General features: G+C 50.7%; 8 protein-coding genes across 8 annotated transcripts; 6 read left to right on the top strand and 2 right to left on the bottom strand.

The window, feature by feature from the left end:
* Positions 1-429: 429 nt before the first annotated feature.
* Positions 430-1,275, top strand: N7511_000142 (uncharacterized protein; the record flags this gene model as incomplete). The annotated part of the gene is made up of 1 exon (XM_057122567.1): positions 430-1,275. One exon carries the CDS (start codon positions 430-432, stop codon positions 1,273-1,275), a length of 846 nt encoding a protein of 281 aa, XP_056988300.1.
* A 543-nt stretch (positions 1,276-1,818) lies between these two features.
* On the bottom strand, positions 1,819-5,199 carry N7511_000141 (vacuolar protein sorting-associated protein 54; the record flags this gene model as incomplete). The annotated part of the gene is made up of 3 exons (XM_057122566.1): positions 1,819-1,999; positions 2,054-4,937; positions 4,986-5,199. 3 exons carry the CDS (start codon positions 5,197-5,199, stop codon positions 1,819-1,821), a joined length of 3,279 nt encoding a protein of 1,092 aa, XP_056988299.1.
* A 435-nt stretch (positions 5,200-5,634) lies between these two features.
* Positions 5,635-7,950, top strand: N7511_000140 (MCM DNA helicase complex subunit MCM5; the record flags this gene model as incomplete). Its single annotated transcript, XM_057122565.1, has 4 exons — positions 5,635-5,771; positions 5,822-5,948; positions 6,000-7,405; positions 7,458-7,950. 4 exons carry the CDS (start codon positions 5,635-5,637, stop codon positions 7,948-7,950), a joined length of 2,163 nt encoding a protein of 720 aa, XP_056988298.1.
* A 719-nt stretch (positions 7,951-8,669) lies between these two features.
* On the bottom strand, positions 8,670-9,013 carry N7511_000139 (uncharacterized protein; the record flags this gene model as incomplete). Its single annotated transcript, XM_057122564.1, has 2 exons — positions 8,670-8,852; positions 8,921-9,013. The coding sequence occupies 2 exons, from the start codon at positions 9,011-9,013 to the stop codon at positions 8,670-8,672; spliced, it is 276 nt and encodes a 91-aa protein (XP_056988297.1).
* A 1,983-nt stretch (positions 9,014-10,996) lies between these two features.
* Positions 10,997-11,574, top strand: N7511_000138 (uncharacterized protein; the record flags this gene model as incomplete). The annotated part of the gene is made up of 2 exons (XM_057122563.1): positions 10,997-11,088; positions 11,154-11,574. 2 exons carry the CDS (start codon positions 10,997-10,999, stop codon positions 11,572-11,574), a joined length of 513 nt encoding a protein of 170 aa, XP_056988296.1.
* Positions 11,575-12,421: 847 nt separating this feature from the next.
* N7511_000137 (uncharacterized protein) lies at positions 12,422-14,908 on the top strand (the record flags this gene model as incomplete). Its single annotated transcript, XM_057122562.1, has 3 exons — positions 12,422-13,045; positions 13,105-14,726; positions 14,782-14,908. Coding segments are annotated over 3 exons (2,373 nt in total), but the record flags the coding sequence as incomplete, so codon positions are not given.
* Positions 14,909-15,781: 873 nt separating this feature from the next.
* On the top strand, positions 15,782-16,961 carry N7511_000136 (NMT1/THI5 family protein; the record flags this gene model as incomplete). The annotated part of the gene is made up of 3 exons (XM_057122561.1): positions 15,782-15,816; positions 15,916-16,087; positions 16,140-16,961. The coding sequence occupies 3 exons, from the start codon at positions 15,782-15,784 to the stop codon at positions 16,959-16,961; spliced, it is 1,029 nt and encodes a 342-aa protein (XP_056988294.1).
* A 753-nt stretch (positions 16,962-17,714) lies between these two features.
* N7511_000135 (uncharacterized protein) lies at positions 17,715-18,523 on the top strand (the record flags this gene model as incomplete). Its single annotated transcript, XM_057122560.1, has 2 exons — positions 17,715-18,132; positions 18,192-18,523. The coding sequence occupies 2 exons, from the start codon at positions 17,715-17,717 to the stop codon at positions 18,521-18,523; spliced, it is 750 nt and encodes a 249-aa protein (XP_056988293.1).
* Positions 18,524-18,539: the final 16 nt, after the last annotated feature.

The following is an 18,539-nucleotide window of genomic DNA, read 5'->3' as shown; positions in this document are numbered from 1 at the left end:
CACCTTACTGAACCCCTTCACGTCATATTGTTCAAGCATGGATATCCAACGCCAGTTCCCTAGTGGGCACTGGATCTGGGGCGGAGGTATCTCTTTCGTTTACGAAGTCCACCCTCGCATTATGGTGAAAGTCCCAAAGTCTGGAGAATTTGAAAGATAACAATTTCATAAAGAAGTTGAGATATACCGAATATTCTCTCAAAACCCAACTTGCCCCTCTATCGTGCAATGTTTTCTCTTTTCGGGTAGTGGCATCTTCCTTAAGTATGTAAGAGGTGCGACCCCTATCAGTAGTCAATAGATCGTCTACTACACTACCTAGACATGTCGCTTTCTTCTAGGATGCAAAACAATCATACTCGGGACTAGCAAACTATGGTGGTTACTGCAGCTGAAAAGTTAGAATCTCTTCCGCTCCGAAAAGAATAGATGAATGACCTCGCTCAAGCCGTCGTTTCCTTGGAATCCCTCAATCTTGCCCATGGAGATTTACGACCTGAAAATTTCCTACTTAACCGCAACCGACTGAAGCTATCCGATTTTGATAGTACGGCGAAAATTGGAGCTAACTGTGAAGCTTACATGGCTTCGTATGGCAGAATACTCAATAGCAATGAGTTAGACCAAGGAGAATGTGTGACCTTTAGCTTTCTTGGCCCTCGGACAGAACAGTTCGTTCTTGTTTCCATTTATTATTTGATGAACTATGGGTTTGAAGTCTATGGAGATCGATGTCTCGCCAAAGATCCTTACGAGCATGGCCCTAGGGTAGTGGGGTTACTACAGAGTATGGAATTTCCCAACCTGGGTGGCAATCCTCTGATTGACGACATCATCGACAAATGTTGGCATAACAAATATGTCACGGTCTCAGAATTAGCTGCACACACGAACATGCTTTTGAACGAAAGAATTGATACGACAGAGAGTAACCGAGGTAGAAGGAAGGAAAGCAACGAAGTGGCAGCCCTCGTGGAAACATACTTTATAGAACAATGGTGTGGTATCATGGGTCACATAATCCATGGGATATGTTATGGCTTCGGAGCCTGGTGGAGGTCGTTATTACAGCGTTTCACCGGCGAGCTAACAAAGGCCAAGCGGTCTAATGGTGGCAATCATGATAAGGTGGATCACAACCGCTTAGGAGAGGAACTCATCTCGAAAAAGGAATTTTGTGAAGACCTGGAGAAACGTGGACTTCTTCATGTGCTTTCTATAGGCGAGCCTGAGCAAATCGGGTTCACTTTCGATTGGTATAGACATGGTCTTTGAATAATTATACAGACTTCATAGAGTTCATCCTGAATTAGCTAGAAATTAACCACCTTTGCTCTTCTACGGATGCGGACTGCATTGGAGTACCCTTGTTTAGGTATATGTCAACCAGTTGTCTTCGCAATTCGGCGATTGTGTCCTGCATCGTTAGCCGTAGGTATAGGTGCGAAAGAGCCAGAAGGATGACATGATGTTTCGGGCGTGCAATACTGGAGAGCACAGAGTTAGTTAGGCTGGAGCCCCAGGGCCTGTTGGCACGTGACTGAGGAAGCCCTCTACTCAAGATCGATCTTGACATGTTGGACATGATCGCATGAAAATGGAAATGTATTATGAAGTGCAACCATGTCTCAATTGAAGCAATTATCCTATTCATGTCCACAAACGCCAGGCTATCTATAAATGCAACCGATGAACAGTTATGTAGTAGCATCAAATAACAAGAAGTGTGTACAGCGCAAACAGGGCGCAAACAGAAATGAAAACAAGGTGACTGGGGAATTATGTATATAAGGGTGGGTGGTCGAGAGGTCAAGACAGCTAGGACTTGGGGGATTCAGATCCATGGTCCTGTGCCTCTTTCTCGCTAGTCGGCTCTGAACTCTCGGGTTCACTGACAATAGTCTTGGCTTTGACGACTTCGAGAAGCTTGTCCCCGACTTCGCTGGCCCCTTCGATTTTGCTCAGCTTCGTTCGGAAGTGCTCAACATCGGCTTGCATACTATTTTACTGGTCAGTATCAAGGTCAATTCAATCATGAAAAACAGAAACTAACCTCTTCAATCCGGCTTCAGTCTGCACCTCTGCCAGTTCAAAAGCTTTGGTCCATTGTTCCCGATAGTTGTTGAAAACTGGAACCATGATCATGCTAACAGTCATATCTGGGAGATGCTTGCTCAAGACCCGATGTAAAGTGCCCGTCTCCTTGGCCAGTGTCTCCATGTAAGGGTGCACAGCGGGGGAGCCAGCCTTGGCATCCCATTCGATCTTCTTCATGGCATTGACATGGACCGATGATCGCGAGCTCATGATATCCACAAGCTTCTCGTGAATGCCACTCTGGTGTTCCTGACACAGTCGCTTGACTTTGTCAAACTCGGCCATTAGTGGGTTAGCCTGTCCGGAGCGTCGCACAAATTCTCGTACGTAAGGTACCATAGCGATCACAAAGCTCAGTGCTTGCGATGACAAGGCAAGATGTTTGGTTGTAATATTTTTGAGACCAGCACTTCGTGTAGCACCGGCTCCGAGAATCAATTGCGACGACCGAGAGTTGAACAACTTAAGGATATCTAGTAGGTGAGGTGCAATGTCTTGCATCATGCTGGGGATATTTGCCATGAGGAACTCGAACTCCTCTATAGTGCGCATCATCGCGAGAGCAGAGTCAGGCAGAATATACTTCTGCTCGTCGATAACGGCAGTCCGAACCTTAGTTTTGTCTGTTCCATTGGCGGCGACATCGTTTTGAGATTGGCCTTGTTCATTCCCGGAGGTTGGGATCCAAATCTTAGAGATTTCGGTCCAGGCATCGATATCATTAGTGCTTGCTTCTAGAATCCGAGTCAAAATTGTGACTTCGGCGTCACCAAAGTCTCGTGCATCCCAGCGATCTGCATCCATGACTTTAACAATTTGATGGCGTTGGCTATCACCAAACCTGCTGATGAAATCACGGATTTGATTGCCAACGATAGTCTTGAGAGTAGTACCACTGCGCCCCGAGATGGCCTCACACTCATCAGCGAACAATCGGTTAAGGGTGAAGTATTGTAAGAATTGCTCTTTTGAAAGTTGGGCGGTCTGCTCTGATCGAACTTTCAACACCTTTGTTATTTGGGACTGGGCAATGTCAACTGCTTGACCGAGTAGACTTGACATGTCCAAGACCTGGAGGATCTCATCCTGGGCCATGTCAGAAGCCGTCGGGCCAATCGGTGGAGACTTGATAGCCTGATCTAAGCTTTGCGGGTTGGGGCTTGCTGGATTTGGGCTTCGTGGCGGCGATTTAACCCCGGACGTTGGGGAATTTCCCAATCCACTGGCGATATCGAGGAGAATCTTGACTTGAACGCTGAGTCGTCGGAGAGATTCGCTAATTCCAGTGTACACGTTGACCAACATTGCGTAAGCATCGTCCGGATCGAGCGCGCGCAGATTGCGAGCAAGAATTGACGATTTCTCTTGCTGACTTAGTTGCTGGCCGCCATGCGTTGACAGCGAAACCATAGATTCATTATCGTCGTCGCTGGAGCTGGGTAGATACTTGCGAATGAGGCCTTTCATTTCTCGCAGAACAGCAGTCTTGAAAGAGGTCGCCGCCGACATCGTGTACCGGGATCGAGCAAGTCCATTGAGCTGGGTATCCAGTTGAGATCGTAGCTCATTATTGAAGTTCATGTACGCAGGCGAGACCGATACTCCGGATCGATTGGCACCCCGTTGTCGCTGGAATGAAGCTCCCCAGCGCTGAAGTGTAACATCCGATGGCACAATTTTGACATGCTGTCGTAAATCTCCTAGTAAGTCATTCAAGAATCTGGCTTCATAGCCCATGCCAATGCGCTGGCGTAATTGTGCGAGATCCTCTGAGGCTCCTTCTAACGCCTTGATACCTCGTAAATCAATAAGACGCCTGGGGGCATTCTCTTCCTGCTCCGCATCCTCTGCAGCGGCTTGATCAGAAATTTTCTCGCCGGCCATCAGTTTTTCGACTTCCTCAAGTCCGTCGGAAGCTTCCTCGATATCTCCCTGTTCCACGAGTTCCTCGCATCGAGAAACCGAGTCAACCACATCGCGAAGTTGTGCCACGGCGGCAGCCAGCATCCGTACATTATCTCTCCGTCGTCGCAAGTTGACAATCTTAAGTCCGCCCAAAGCCATCTCCTTATCGATCTTTTGCAGATCCTTCCTGAGCAGTTGTATCCGGTTCACAGAGTCAGCCGCTTCCGCGTGTAGCTCTCGAAGCGACCCTAATGCAGTGAAAAAAGATTTCGAGGCCGTTGAAATAGACGAAATTAGATGAATCTCCACGGTATCCATGTACCAGGACAGCTTTTCTTGAAGAATGGCATTTGTTGCTAGTGCTTTTCTGCCAGTTTGAAGTGGCTCTAGGGCGCTTCCGTTGGAACCTGCTTCATCCTTGGTCGGCGGCCTCGGCGGCCGAACCACGTCGGATTTCTCTGATATCACATCGAATGTGCGAGGATTTTCCAGGTGGAATCCCTCGTCGAAGTATACCGGAGGAATCGTGGAAAGAGGGGTTACAGCGGGACCGCGGCCACGGCCGCCAGAGGAGCGTCGACCACGAGTATCATAGGGTGAGGATGGTCGTGAACCGGTCGATAGGACCGAGGATCTCCGCTCCGGAGACCATGGCATCAAGGAATCGCGATCAGAGTCTGGCTTAGGGGACCTGGCGGTCTGTTTGGACTGGGTATTCTCGCTTGCGCCTTCTTTCGGTTGTTGGAATACATCATATAATGAGCCCACTTGCTCCAAGTACGGCTGGAACACCTTCGGGTCTACACGTGTGATGTTTGTCAAGGTAACCGGGGGTATGTCGCGGGATGATGGGGGCTTGAAGCCGGGATTTGATACCGCACTCTGAGCCGTAAGACCGGTGCGGATGATCGGAGGCTGGAGGAGGGTCGAAATGGCTATGTAGACATTAGCAATGGGAATTGTGGCATATTCGGAGCACATACCATTCTGACCTGACTCGGCAATCGAGCCATGATGGAGAGAAGAGTCCAGCACTCCTCCAATGCTCACGATAGAGCTCGCCGTTGATCCCCTCCTCAGGGGGTATCGTTGAGGGGGCACGCGGGGAGACTCCAACTGGCCTGTTGAATATGAAATCGAAGGCGAGGAAACCCCTGATGCCAGGCTATCAATTGATTTTCGCGGACTGTTCGACATGGCTGTTTAGGCCCACGAGCCAGATCGGAGGGCCACCGGGGGAGGGTCGATCGTAGAGATGTTCCGTGTTATCTGATCATGACAGTGGATGAGCCCCTAGTTGTGCTGTGACAAGGCTCCGGCGCAGCTTCCAATGCCGATCTTGTCCACTCCTGCAACTCGCAATTCCGATGCGAAATCAAGTTGGGGAATTGAATGCTTGTAGTGGCTTTGTTTCGATCAAGCTGGCCATGACAGCTCGCCCCCAATGAGGAAATACGCTAACCATCCTTGGCAATATCGGACTATCAATCATCCGGTAGTCTCTGCCTCAGAGACAAGGCCAAAACCACTTAACGCGTGAGCCAACTTGGACGCGTCGCGTTGGTGTTTTCACGAAAGTTCCTTACTCCCTTCCGCCAACGCTCATCCACCCAACCTACCCACATTTGCACAATGGATAGACGCACCCCCTATACTTTGAGCGTCCTTGCGCCTAGCACAAATGGTGCTGATGAATCACGTCAAACTATTCAAAATCGCTTGCGGGATTTCGTACTGGAATTCCAGCTGGATAATGCATTCGTCTACCGGTACGCATCCCACTTTGGAAATGCCGCGATTGCCACTAACAGTGCAACAGTGATCAATTACGGCAAAATGCTCTGGTGAAACAATACTACTGCGATATTGACATCGCCCACCTGATTTCTTACAACGAGGAATTGGCCCACAAGCTCACCACTGAGCCCGGCGACATCATCCCTCTCGTAAGTCTCTAATTATGCCATTCATCTTGGATTTTTACTTACATGGAATAGTTTGAAGATGCCCTGAAGCTGTGCACTGCACGAATTGTCTATCCAGGCCAGCGAGACATCACACTTCCCTCCCACCAACTGCTACTCCATTCCTCGGCATCGCACATCTCCATCCGTGATCTCAATGCCACCAACATTTCCCATCTTGTACGCATTCCCGGAATCGTGATTGGAGCTTCCACGATATCTTCCAAGTCAACCATTGTGCACATCCGTTGTAAGGGCTGTGACCATAGTGAAAACATTAGCGTCGACGGTGGTTTCTCTGGTCTATCGCTGCCACGGAGATGCGGTCGAGTCAAGGAGCCTGGTGACCAGGCCCCAGGTGAAAACTGCCCCCTGGATCCCTATGTTGTTCACCATGAGAAATGTCAATTTGTCGACCAGCAAGTTCTTAAGCTTCAAGAAGCCCCTGATCAAGTGCCCGTCGGTGAATTGCCACGACATGTTCTTATCTCCGCGGATCGCTATCTCGCCAACCGAGTTGTTCCTGGCTCTCGTTGTACGGTGATGGGTATTTTCTCGATTTACCAGGCTAAGGGTGGTAAGAAGGAGGCCGCAGTTGCCATCCGCAACCCCTATCTGCGCGCGGTTGGTATCAGCTCCGATCTGGACCAGACAGCCAAAGGGAGTGGAGTTTTCTCCGAGGAGGAGGAGCAGGAATTTTTGGAACTCAGTCGCCGGCCCGACTTGTATGATGCGCTCGCCCGAAGCATTGCCCCGTCCATCTACGGAAACGCCGACATAAAGAAGGCTATTGTTTGTCTGCTTATGGGTGGTTCAAAGAAGATCCTTCCCGACGGAATGAAGCTTCGTGGCGACATCAACGTGCTCATGCTTGGTGACCCCGGTACTGCCAAGTCTCAGTTGTTGAAGTTTGTGGAAAAGGCTGCTCCCATCGCTATTTACACCTCTGGAAAGGGATCCTCTGCTGCCGGTTTGACTGCTTCTGTGCAGCGTGACCACACCACTCGCGAATTCTATCTCGAAGGTGGTGCCATGGTGTTGGCTGACGGTGGTGTTGTCTGTATTGACGAGTTTGACAAGATGCGTGACGAGGATCGAGTAGCTATTCACGAAGCAATGGAACAGCAGACTATCTCCATCGCCAAGGCCGGTATCACAACCATCTTGAACTCGAGAACCTCTGTTCTGGCAGCAGCGAATCCCGTCTTTGGTCGTTATGACGATCTCAAGACACCTGGTGAAAATATTGATTTCCAGACGACTATCCTCTCCCGTTTCGATATGATCTTCATTGTCCGCGACGACCACGAGCGCGGCCGTGATGAGAAGATTGCCCGCCACGTCATGGGCGTGCACATGGGCGGTCGTGGTGTAGAAGAGCAAGTTGAGGCTGAAATCCCCGTGGATCAGATGAAGCGTTACATCAGCTACTGTCGCAGGTATGTTAATTTACAGCCATTCTCACACTCCACCCACTAACCTCATTTCCAGTCGCTGTGCACCTCGTCTCTCTCCTGAAGCTGCAGAGAAGCTCTCATCCCACTTCGTCTCCATTCGTAAACAAGTCCACCGCGCTGAGATGGAGTCCATGAACCGATCATCCATTCCTATCACCGTTCGTCAACTAGAAGCCATCGTCCGTATCTCCGAGTCTCTCGCCAAGTTGTCTCTTTCTCCGATCGCCACTGAATCCCACGTGGACGAGGCTATCCGCCTATTCCTTGCATCTACCATGGACGCCGTTACACAGGGTGAAGGCCAAGGCAGCAAAGATCTCATGGAAGCGTCAAGCAAGATTGAAGATGAGCTGAAGCGCCGCCTTCCTATCGGTTGGAGCACAAGCTTGGCAACCCTCCGCCGCGAGTTTGTCGAGGGCAAGAACTACACAGAGCAGGCCCTGAATCGGGCCCTGGTGGTTCTCCAGCGACGAGACACAGTCCAGATCCGCTCTGGTGGGTCACAAATTTACCGCAACGGTGTTTGATTTGTGACTTGTTATGATTTTTATGTGTTTCTCTTGATACACCTGGTACGCATGGTATTGATGACGGTTTGTTGATTTTGCATCTGTTGGTCTGCCAATGCAGGAGTTTGCAAGCGGTGTTGGGCGTGTCTGATGTCTGATTATTGTAGTACATTGGTGTGTTTTATCACCATGACATTTACATTATGTTATTTGAGCTACATAGCTCGCAATTGAATGGCCTATTTGGCCCTTTTGAATAATTTATATTGACTGCGGTAGCTTCCACCCCTAGCTTTATTAGTCTATATCATAGATCTCATAATGAGGGTCAGCACATATTCTATGATCAGAACTTATAACATTAGATGGTCCGCGGACCTTTCACCTCGACACTATTCTGGTCTGGCAACTCATTCAGACAGGCCATTCACATCCCAGTGAACCCATTATGTGGAACTTTCTACGTAGAGTACAAGATAGCCTCGAAGCGAGCATACCAACATCATATTAAGCTCATCTTCTCCATGATGTTATACAGTATACATTCTACTCGGACTGATTTCAAACCAAGAGTCAAGTTTAGATCGTATATCATTGATATTCATATATGCGACAGCGGTCATCAAGACCTCGCCATTCACAAACTCCCAAACAAGCAACAGTATAAAAAGCAAGACTATTCATACAGGAGACCCAGCTCCACCAGAACAAGATAAGTCATCAGTTAAAGGAGACCCTTATTGACCAGGGAGGGCACCGTGGCCCTTCTGCTCGCCGGTTGACTTGGGCTCGTGGCCGCCCTTGCCACTGCCGGAGGTGTTGGCGTAGCCGCCGCTGGGCTGGCTGGTGTAGACGTCACGGCCGGAGCCGGTCTCTTCGGGCATGGGGGCGGTCTTGTGGGCGCGACTGAGGTCGGCGGACTGGGCGTTGTTAGAATTGGGGGAGTCTAGAGTGGAATTGGATTGAAGATTGGGGAACATGAACATACCTCGTTGCCAGCACCGTGGACCTTGTTGGGGCCGTTCTCGATGGGGTTGTCGCTCTGGGGCAGACCGTTGTCGTACTCAGCGCCGCGAACCATTGTTATTGATGTTTTTGGGGAGTGGTAAAGGAGGAGATGTAGTGAGTTGTAGAGGGTAGAGGATTGTAGAGAAGAAATGAAGTGGTGATTTTGCATCTACTTATACTTCGTATGGTACTTCAAGTTGGCAGTTGAGCGTGACAGCATCATGAAATCATAGTGGGGAGCCATGACTTCATGTCGTTGGAATACCTTCTTTTTCTTTTTTCGCCTTGGAACTGGGTCTTTGAAAGGGTCTTTGGAATACGGTAGATTATATTAGAATGATCTAATTGACAGATGTTAATAGAAATTGAGTGGGTGAAGATTTAGGGTCCAATGCTTGATGTGGCTCCAGGGCTGTCTAGGGTTACGCTGACCAGCAACAGAAAAATGAAAATCCAACCCTCCAAATCAAATAATCAATAGAGACAAGAAACATAATAAGTTTTCCAAGTCTCATGTAGCCGTCTGTTCTATCATGTTCTTTTTACTTTTCTTTTTCGTCCTCGTTTTGTGGGTTTTTGGTCTTGAACAATCCGGTGAAGACTCCGGGAAACAGTGACGGAGGTCCGAAAAAGGGTCCTAATTTTGACCTGCAGATTGGCCAATTGAACCGGATTCATTTATCCGATATCTACATGAGGAACATCTGGAGGTCTCGGTCTGCGAGCCCTTGCAGCTAAGCCAGCACCGATGACATGATCATACAGCGGCGCTTGCTCAAAGTCATTGATAGGACGAGCCTCCTGCCTGCGCTGCTGGGTCTGAAGACCTGCTTGAAGAACCCCCCTTAGATTTTCGGGATGAACGTCATTTGCGAGGGGCAATTCAGGTACGCCCGCTGTTGGTGGCGGCACGATGCGATGTGGGGAGTTTGAACCAACCTGTCTTCGTGGCCCAGGAGCCGCATTTCCTGCTTGTATGGCACTAGTAATTCTCTGTTGTAGGCCTTCTTGGTGTGTCTCGCGTCTTATCGATGAGTTGCGAACTGAGGAATCTGGCATATTCCGCCACGATACCCTAGTTGAGTTGGGGTGTGAGGGATTTGTATTATCAACTTGCCTAGGGGTATATGGCGTCTCTGGTTGGTAGATTTGAGACACCTGACGTCTTGCATGATGCTCAATATGGTCACCTCGGGGAGATACCGGACGGTGGCTCTGCTGTTGGGTTATAGCTCTTGTTGCAGATCCAGAAGAAGATGGAGGAGGGACTGGTTTGCGTGTCAGTTGTTTCAACAAATCCGGCATTTGAGGGGGTCTATCTGGTAGGGTGCCGTTTCTCATTTTGATCAGGGCATTTCGTCGATTACTTACTTCTGGATGACTTGAGGCTGCAGTGCAATGAACTGGAGGAGACTGAATAGACGAGTCGAGATCGTTCAATGACGAGCTTTGTGTCCTCTCTATGCGTGATTGGAATGACCGAGTATCATATCCAGCCTTGTGTATGTTCAAAGATGGAGGCATCAGGTCATTTACAGTTTCATCATTCACGGGGCCTGTGGATATGAACTGATCATGTGTGGTTGAGAAGGGTAATTGTGAGGGAGGACGCCCTTTCGCATTCATTAGATTTAACTCTGTAGGTACAAAATCAGGTGATCTCGAACGGGGAGCCCTTTCACTTTGACTCGACTGGTCAGTCAAAGGGTTGATACTACCACGATGCTTACCTTTCATATGAGATGGACGCGAGGGCCTAGGTATCCCCGAAGGTCTCTGGCCCGAGGACATCCTTGACGCGGTCTCTGAACTTGAGATCCTCTTGCGTATCTGGGGATCTTTGCTCCTCGAAGGCGCGTCACGGTGCTGAGTTATCTTGGGGGTCGCGGTACCGGGTTTTGAGCGTGAAGTATGCTCATTGTGACTCGATCTACCGGCCAAAAGCTTGGTCTTCTGGCGCTCGGCGGTGCTGTATGATTTGGGTGGTACTTCTAAATGCCCTACCACTGTGGGAGCAGTATAAGACGTCATCGGGCGTATGTTCTGCTTGGAAGAAATGGAAGAAGGTGGTGTATTGGGGGTGTATATGATGGTCACATGGGGCATTACCGGTGATGAACCAGGTCGGTCTTTGCAGTATACATCGCGGTAAGTAGATGCTGGTGCCGCAGAGTCAATATCCGCACAGCTTGCTCGCACTGGCGTGAAGTCAGCCACAATAGCCACCCCGAACGGATCATCTCCACTGCGCTCCGATCGAAATGGGTTCTCAGTGAGTCCAGGGGCATTGAACTTGTCGTCTTCGTCAGTCTCCAGATTGTCAATATCGAAAGACACAGAAACATCGATTTCGTTCCCGGCATCTTCGCGATCTCCGTGCTTCTTAGGCACAAGTCTGCGAAACGGGTTAATGGGTTTTCTGGGGCCGATACGTATCTTGTTGGCCGCTTCCGCCTCGCGAGTTCTTCTTTTGATCCGCCGGCGAATTTTATACCGGCGCCAAGGACGTCTTATGTAGGGAAAGACGAAGCGGCAGTGGACCAGAACCCAACGGTCCAGTCGCTCATTGCACAGCCTTCCGTCGGCGAACTTCTCCTGTGGATCCAATATCGCCATATAATTGATTTGAACTGAAATCTGTTGTAGATGTTTGAAAACGGCTTTATCGATTGATAAAGGGGTTGCGGGTGGTAGCAGATGTTTCAACCCATCTAGCCCCTATATATAACCCGCTGAATGACATGAACTGCGGCAACTGGACAGTTGGATTGATCGTCTAAGAAATGGCGTGTAAGGCCTTAGTTGTCGATCAATGACCTTTATGTGAATCTGAGACCACTCCGTGATGAGACATGCCAAGACCGAATGCCAAGTTTTAGGTGCATATCCTTGCATCCTCTTGCATCCTCTTTGCATTTTCCGTTTCGTGCACGTCCAGTACTGTGTAGAGTCGCGAGAGGCGACCAGTAGAGCTGGCCGGTATCAGCCTATGATGTCATCAGCGTTCCCCAGATCTCAGCAATTGGATCCCCAGATGAAGATCTTGAGGGGGCAAAATACTGTACCAGTCAGGACGACTGGAGGATGTGCGAGAAGTCCAGTCCCCGAGCCATCGCAGGATCCTGTCCAGGTATAAAACGTCCAGCACGGGATCTCAAGCGGCCCGATCACACTCTACGCCGTACACGGGTTAGTTCAGACGTTACATTCAGGGCTTCAGGGCCAGAAATTTCTGTTCCCTACTGTCGCCTCTTCTCACCTCTTTTTTTGCTCTTCTCAACAATTTCACCTTGACCGGGGACTATAATAGGGAGATTCCCTTCAGGGGACACAGCACCAGTCCGGAGAACAACTCGACGCTACACCATTCGGGATCTCTTCTCTTTCGCGAGAGAGTCTGGCATTGCCTCTTGACTTCCACAGCTACTTCCTCTTCATCTGCAGCTTCAGCTTCAGCTTCAACTTCAACGTATTCCTAGTTCCTACACCTCTCACCTCTCCCCCACCCCCAAGCTCTCCCCCGGAACTCCACTTTCTCCGCACAGACCGAGTCGCAGCTCTTCCAAGGTTCAACCCGATCTGCCCCCTCTCGCAGGTTTTTCTCTTTTCCAACCCTTTTGCTCCCTTTTTTTTTCTGCTATCCCACACAATGGCGGAGAAAGGAGAACCCATCAAGCGTGATGTGCGCAACCACATGTTGTTCGAGGTGGCCACCGAGGTGGCCAACCGCGTGGGTGGGATCTATTCCGTCCTCAAGTCCAAAGCTCCCGTCACTACGGCGGAATACGGCGAGCGGTACACCTTGATCGGCCCCCTCAACAAGGCGTCGGCCGCCGTCGAGGTGGAAGAGCTGACCCCGACTAACCCGGCGATGCGGGAGACCATCCAATCCATGAAGGAACGCGGAATTGAGATGATCTACGGTCGCTGGCTCATTGAGGGTGCGCCTCGGGTGCTCCTCATTAACACCGGGACCGGTTACAGGTGGCTGGATGAATGGAAGGGGGATCTGTGGACCAACTCGGCCATCCCGTCCCCGGCCGCCGATAACGAAACCAATGAGGCCATCGTGTTTGGATATTTGGTCGCCTGGTTCTTGGGTGAGGTACGTAACGCTCTGACCCCAGCGCAAGGCGAGAAAACTGACCACCGTCCCCACTTTAGTACATTGCCCATGATCGTCGCCGCGCCGTGATCGCCCATTTCCATGAATGGTTGGCTGGTGTGGCGCTGCCACTGACGAAGAAGCGGCACATGGACTTGACCACCATCTTCACCACGCACGCCACGTTGTTGGGTCGCTATCTTTGTGCGGGCTCGGTTGACTTCTACAACAACCTCCAGTACTTTGATGTGGATGCGGAGGCAGGGAAGCGGGGAATCTACCACCGCTACTGCATTGAGCGTGCAGCCACTCACAGCTGTGATGTCTTCACCACAGTGTCGCACATTACCGCATTTGAGAGTGAGCACTTGCTGAAGCGGAAGCCCGATGGCGTGTTGCCCAATGGCCTCAACGTGAAGAAGTTTTCTGCCATGCACGAGTTCCAGAACTTGCATTCGCAGGCCAAGGAGAAGATCAATGACTTTGTTCGGGGTCATTTCTATGGCCACAATGACTTTGATCTCGATAACACCCTTTACCTCTTCACCGCCGGTCGGTATGAGTTCCGTAATAAGGGCGTTGATATGTTCATTGAGGGTCTTGCTCGTCTGAACCATCGCCTGAAGGCCGTCGGGTCGACCATGACCGTGGTTGCCTTTATCATTATGCCTGCCCAGACCTCCTCTTTGACAGTGGAGTCCCTCAAGGGACAGGCCGTGGTCAAGTCTCTGCGCGACACCATCGAGAACATTGAACAAGGCATCGGCAAGCGCATGTACGAGCGTTGTCTTTCTTGGAAGGAAGGCGACAACATGCCCGATGAGAAGGACCTGATTACCAGCCAGGACCGTGTCATGCTCCGGCGTCGTCTGTTCGCCATGAAGCGCCATGGCCTGCCCCCAATTGTTACCCACAACATGCACAATGACCACGAGGATCCTATCCTGAACCAGCTTCGCCGCGTCCAGCTGTTCAACCAGGCTTCCGACCGAGTCAAGATTGTCTTCCACCCCGAATTCCTCAGCTCTGCCAACCCCGTTCTCCCATTGGATTATGATGACTTTGTCCGCGGAACCCATCTGGGTGTCTTCCCCTCCTACTATGAGCCCTGGGGATACACTCCCGCCGAGTGTACCGTGATGGGTGTCCCCAGTATCACGACTAACCTCTCCGGATTCGGTTGTTACATGGAGGAATTGATTGAGAACTCCTCCGACTACGGAATCTACATCGTGGACCGTCGTTCCAAGGGAGTGGATGATTCCGTCAACCAGCTGACCGAGTTCATGTTCAACTTTACCGAGAAGAGTCGCCGTCAACGTATCAACCAGCGTAACCGAACCGAGCGCCTGAGTGATTTGCTTGACTGGAAACGCATGGGCTTGGAATATGTCAAGGCTCGCCAGCTTGCCCTGAGAAGAGGTATGAACCTTGCCCCTACCCATGGAAAGCCTATCTTGGGGGCGATGACTAACTCGACAATAGCTTACCCGTCCTCTTTCGAGGGTCAAGAGGATTACTTCGACATCATTGGAGGAACCGAACAGAAGATCTCCCGCCCGCTTTCCGTTCCGGGATCACCCCGGGATCGCTCCGGAATGATGACCCCCGGTGACTTTGCTTCCCTGCAGGAGGGGCACGAAGGCCTGAGCACCGAGGATTACATCGCCTGGAAGTTGCCGTGAGTTGATTCCCCCTGTCAATGCTACGACATCCATACTGACCCCTTTGATCAGTGAGGAAGAGGAGCCCGAGGAGCACTTCCCACTTACTTTGCGTACCCGCAAGACCAACGACCGTGCCCAATCCCCGCTGGACAGCATATCCATCAACGGCCGCCAACCCAGCGAGAGTCCGAAATAGGAGGCCAATAGCCGTATAACCGAAGATTCCGTGCCTGTACGGTGTACTGGAACTCATTTCTCTGGGCCCTTTGGGGGTGGCCCTCCCCTGACGTCATTTGTACTTGTTTAATTACTGTGATTTTTCCCTGCATTTGAAGCCAATGTTTACTGAACCGTTGAAATCTGGTGTTGGACCTGTAGACGGTATACCGGAAACCAAGTAGATAAGCGTTCTAGAGCTATGGGATCGAGGTGTGCAGCTATGAAGCTGCACCGGAGGGAATAGCTCCGGATCGGAACGGCGGAGCTCATATTGAGTTCATCGGTGAACCCTTTTCCGACTATTTCAACCCCTCCTCGACCCCTCCTCTGCTTGTTTCTTCTCTTCTCTCTTCACTTCAGTTCGCTTCAGTTCACTTTAACTACGTCTACCTTCGGTACGACTCCCAATGGAGCCGCGCACGTCCACCCTGCGGGGTTGCAGGACAATGTCCTCGCTAAGATGATGAGATGGGTCAAGGTATTTGTTCGTATAATAGTCGATGCACACGCATGACAGGTGTTCGATCCAGCTGGTCGGGGTCTCCCACGGGATCATTCCTCGACTGGCTGGTCGTTCTGAGATTATACTGTCAAAACTTGATCTAGACAATACTAGCGAAAGGACATGCGTGACTTTGATTATTCCCCCTTTGCGTTTGGTACTCGGTTCGGTTCACTTCTGCCTCTAGGTTTCATGTGTATCCCATTATCTCAATGGCACTAGTCTCATCGAGGGGTTGGGCTTGTGCTTGAGATGGATATGGCCTGACGTGGAGTGGATGGCGCCGGGTGCCTATTCTCTTGGCATACTGACCCAATTGAAGTATAACAGCTTGATCTATTTGCCATCATGTCTACCGACAAGATCACTTTCTTGACCAACTGGTATGCTGACAGTCCTAGTGCTTTGATTCGTCCCCGTGTCATTGAATGGCATGGTTCGAACCCACGTAGTTCAGCTGGCTAAAGTGTATGTTTCTTCAGGCACGCAACCCCGTACCACGCCCCCCTCTACCTCGCACAGGCCAGAGGATACTTCAAGGATGAAGGCCTCAAGGTGGCTCTGCTCGAGCCCAACGACCCCTCCGATGTGACCGAGATCATCGGTAGCGGCAAGGTCGACATGGGCTTCAAGGCTATGATTCACACTCTCGCGGTTCGTTCTCCCTCCGAGGTCGCCTAAAGGACCGTTGCTGATCTCTTTCTAGGCCAAGGCCCGTGACTTCCCCGTCACCTCCATCGGCTCCCTGCTCGATGAGCCTTTCACTGGAGTGGTGTACCTCAAGTCCAGCGGTATCACAGAGGACTTCCGCTCGCTGAAAGGCAAGCGCATTGGCTACGTCGGCGAGTTCGGAAAGATTCAAATCGACGAACTCACCAAGTACTACGGCATGACGACAGATGACTACACCGCTGTCCGCTGCGGCATGAACGTCACCAAGGCCATTATCCAAGGCGACATCGACGCCGGCATCGGTCTCGAGAACGTCCAGATGGTCGAGCTGGAAGAATGGCTCGCGGAGCAGAACCGTCCTCGCGACGACGTCCAGATGCTCCGCATCGACCAACTCGCCGAGCTGGGCTGCTGCTGCTTCTGCTCCATCCTCTACATCGCCAATGACAAGTTCATTGCCGAGAACCCAGAGAAGATCCAGAAGTTCATGCGCGCCGTCAAGCGCGGCACGGACGCTGTCCTTGCCGATCCGGCTATTGCCTACAAGGAATACATTGATGTGAAGCCCATCATGGCTACCCCTGTCAACCGCAAGATCTTTGAGCGCTCGTTCGCTTACTTCTCGCGTGACTTGAAGAACGTGGATCGTGACTGGAACAAGGTGACCAACTATGGCAAGCGTCTCGGAATTCTAAAGGATGACTTTGTCTCCAACTACACCAACCAGTACCTGTCCTGGGATCTTGATGCCGACTCTACTGACCCCACTGGCGATCAGAAGCGTATGGCTGCCCTTCAGAAGGAGGTTGCGGCTGATGGTGGTTACAAGCGTCTTGAAGTTTCGGCTTCTGCTTAGGTTACTTCCTGTTGGACTTTTCCAATGACAGGCTCCGCTCGTTAGCCAAAACTTGTCCATGAATGAAATCAAATTTGCGCTCTAGTTGCTTCTGCTATTTCGTTCTGCTTGTAGCTTTCTCCTTTATTATATCAACATGAAATCCGCGGGGACGCGGTGGGATAGGCGCCTTTCGACAGATAATACTACCTTGCTCGATTGATGCTAGGTATGCCTATTCCCTACGACCCGTTAGAACCGGGAAATTGGTGTCGTCTACCCCGGTTAATCACTCCTAAAGAGGGCTCGATCGAGACACGCTACTGCCTTAGCGGACGACGCTAAACGGTTAACGTTATATTCTACAACTATAGTTAATCGATAACTAAGTTACCTCCCCGAAGGCTTTAGTGCCTCAGGTATAGATACGTAAGAAGAGACAATTTTAAAATACAATTCAGGCCGTATATTAATGCACGGAACTACTCTACCTCTGAACCGCCATACCGTGGATTCAGGTCGGCACAAGCTTAGCGGACCCAATTTCCCAGCAGCATACCGTGGATATACACTCCTGGTGGAGCCACTAGACAGTAGACACCTTCCATGGACGATGGTTCATTTCCGCAGCGTCCACTTCCTGGGTTTTCTCTAAAGAACCTTCCAAAATCCCAGTTTCACCCGCCGAGGCATTTTTCCATGCCACGATATACCTGGTTCTTCTTCCCTCTTTTCCTCGGTCTGGTCTACATCTGCTTCCCAAATACCGGAACCATGTCTTCTCCTTCTCTGCCATCATCCTACAATGAAGAAACAATAGTCACCCAAATTACCACAACCTATAACCTCCTTCTCCAGCTGAGCTACTTCTCCCCTGATCGCGTTACCTTTCCTCCCGAAGGGGGCCACAGCATCAACGAAGAGCTATGCCATTCGCTTCATATCGCCCCGCAGGTAATCTCCCTCATGAAGAAGATTCCCTACGTGGTAGATGGCTACCATAAGCCGATTCTGTGGCAATCGCGGGCCTTTGAATACTTGCGCGATGAAGAGATCCGAAAAGGCCGCGATCCGGAACTCACCGACGTCGCCGACGACGACGAGCTACGGTTGGACTTTTTGCGACCGTGGGAGGTGGCGCTGACTTGTTGGTTGGATGATGGCTTTTCAGTCATTCTGGATACCCAGTCAAGTATATACGATTCCCACGCCACCTGAGCTATGTCAAGAATAGCGTTAACGTGGTCCTAGATACTATTCGACTCATTGATGAATCGGAACCGCCAGAAGATGACTTCCGCGAGGAATCAGAGGCACACAATGCCCCTGCCTACCTCCAAAAGGTCATTGATGATATCCGGACTCTAGAGATGGTGTATTTCCCCGGGGGAGACATTGGCTATCTTCACCTGCCTGGATCGTGGGAGCAGATCGAAGTCAAGCGGGTTCTGACCGAGGATTTCGGTTGGGGCGCGGAGTTCCGGGAGGAGGATTGGCGACGAGAGGGAGAGGAGATTTGTAAAGCGATTGGAGACGAGGGTTTGGATAGGGAGGAGGAGAGGCAGAGAGAGATGCTACGGTGATTTCAATTGCAAAGCT

The sequence above is a fragment of the Penicillium nucicola genome (assembly GCF_028828085.1).
Source record: "Penicillium nucicola strain IBT 29836 chromosome Unknown utg000001l, whole genome shotgun sequence".
Lineage (NCBI taxonomy): Eukaryota > Fungi > Ascomycota > Eurotiomycetes > Eurotiales > Aspergillaceae > Penicillium > Penicillium nucicola.
The sequence above is the reverse complement of the archived record's forward strand: the minus strand, read 5'-3'. Positions and strand labels throughout refer to the sequence as shown.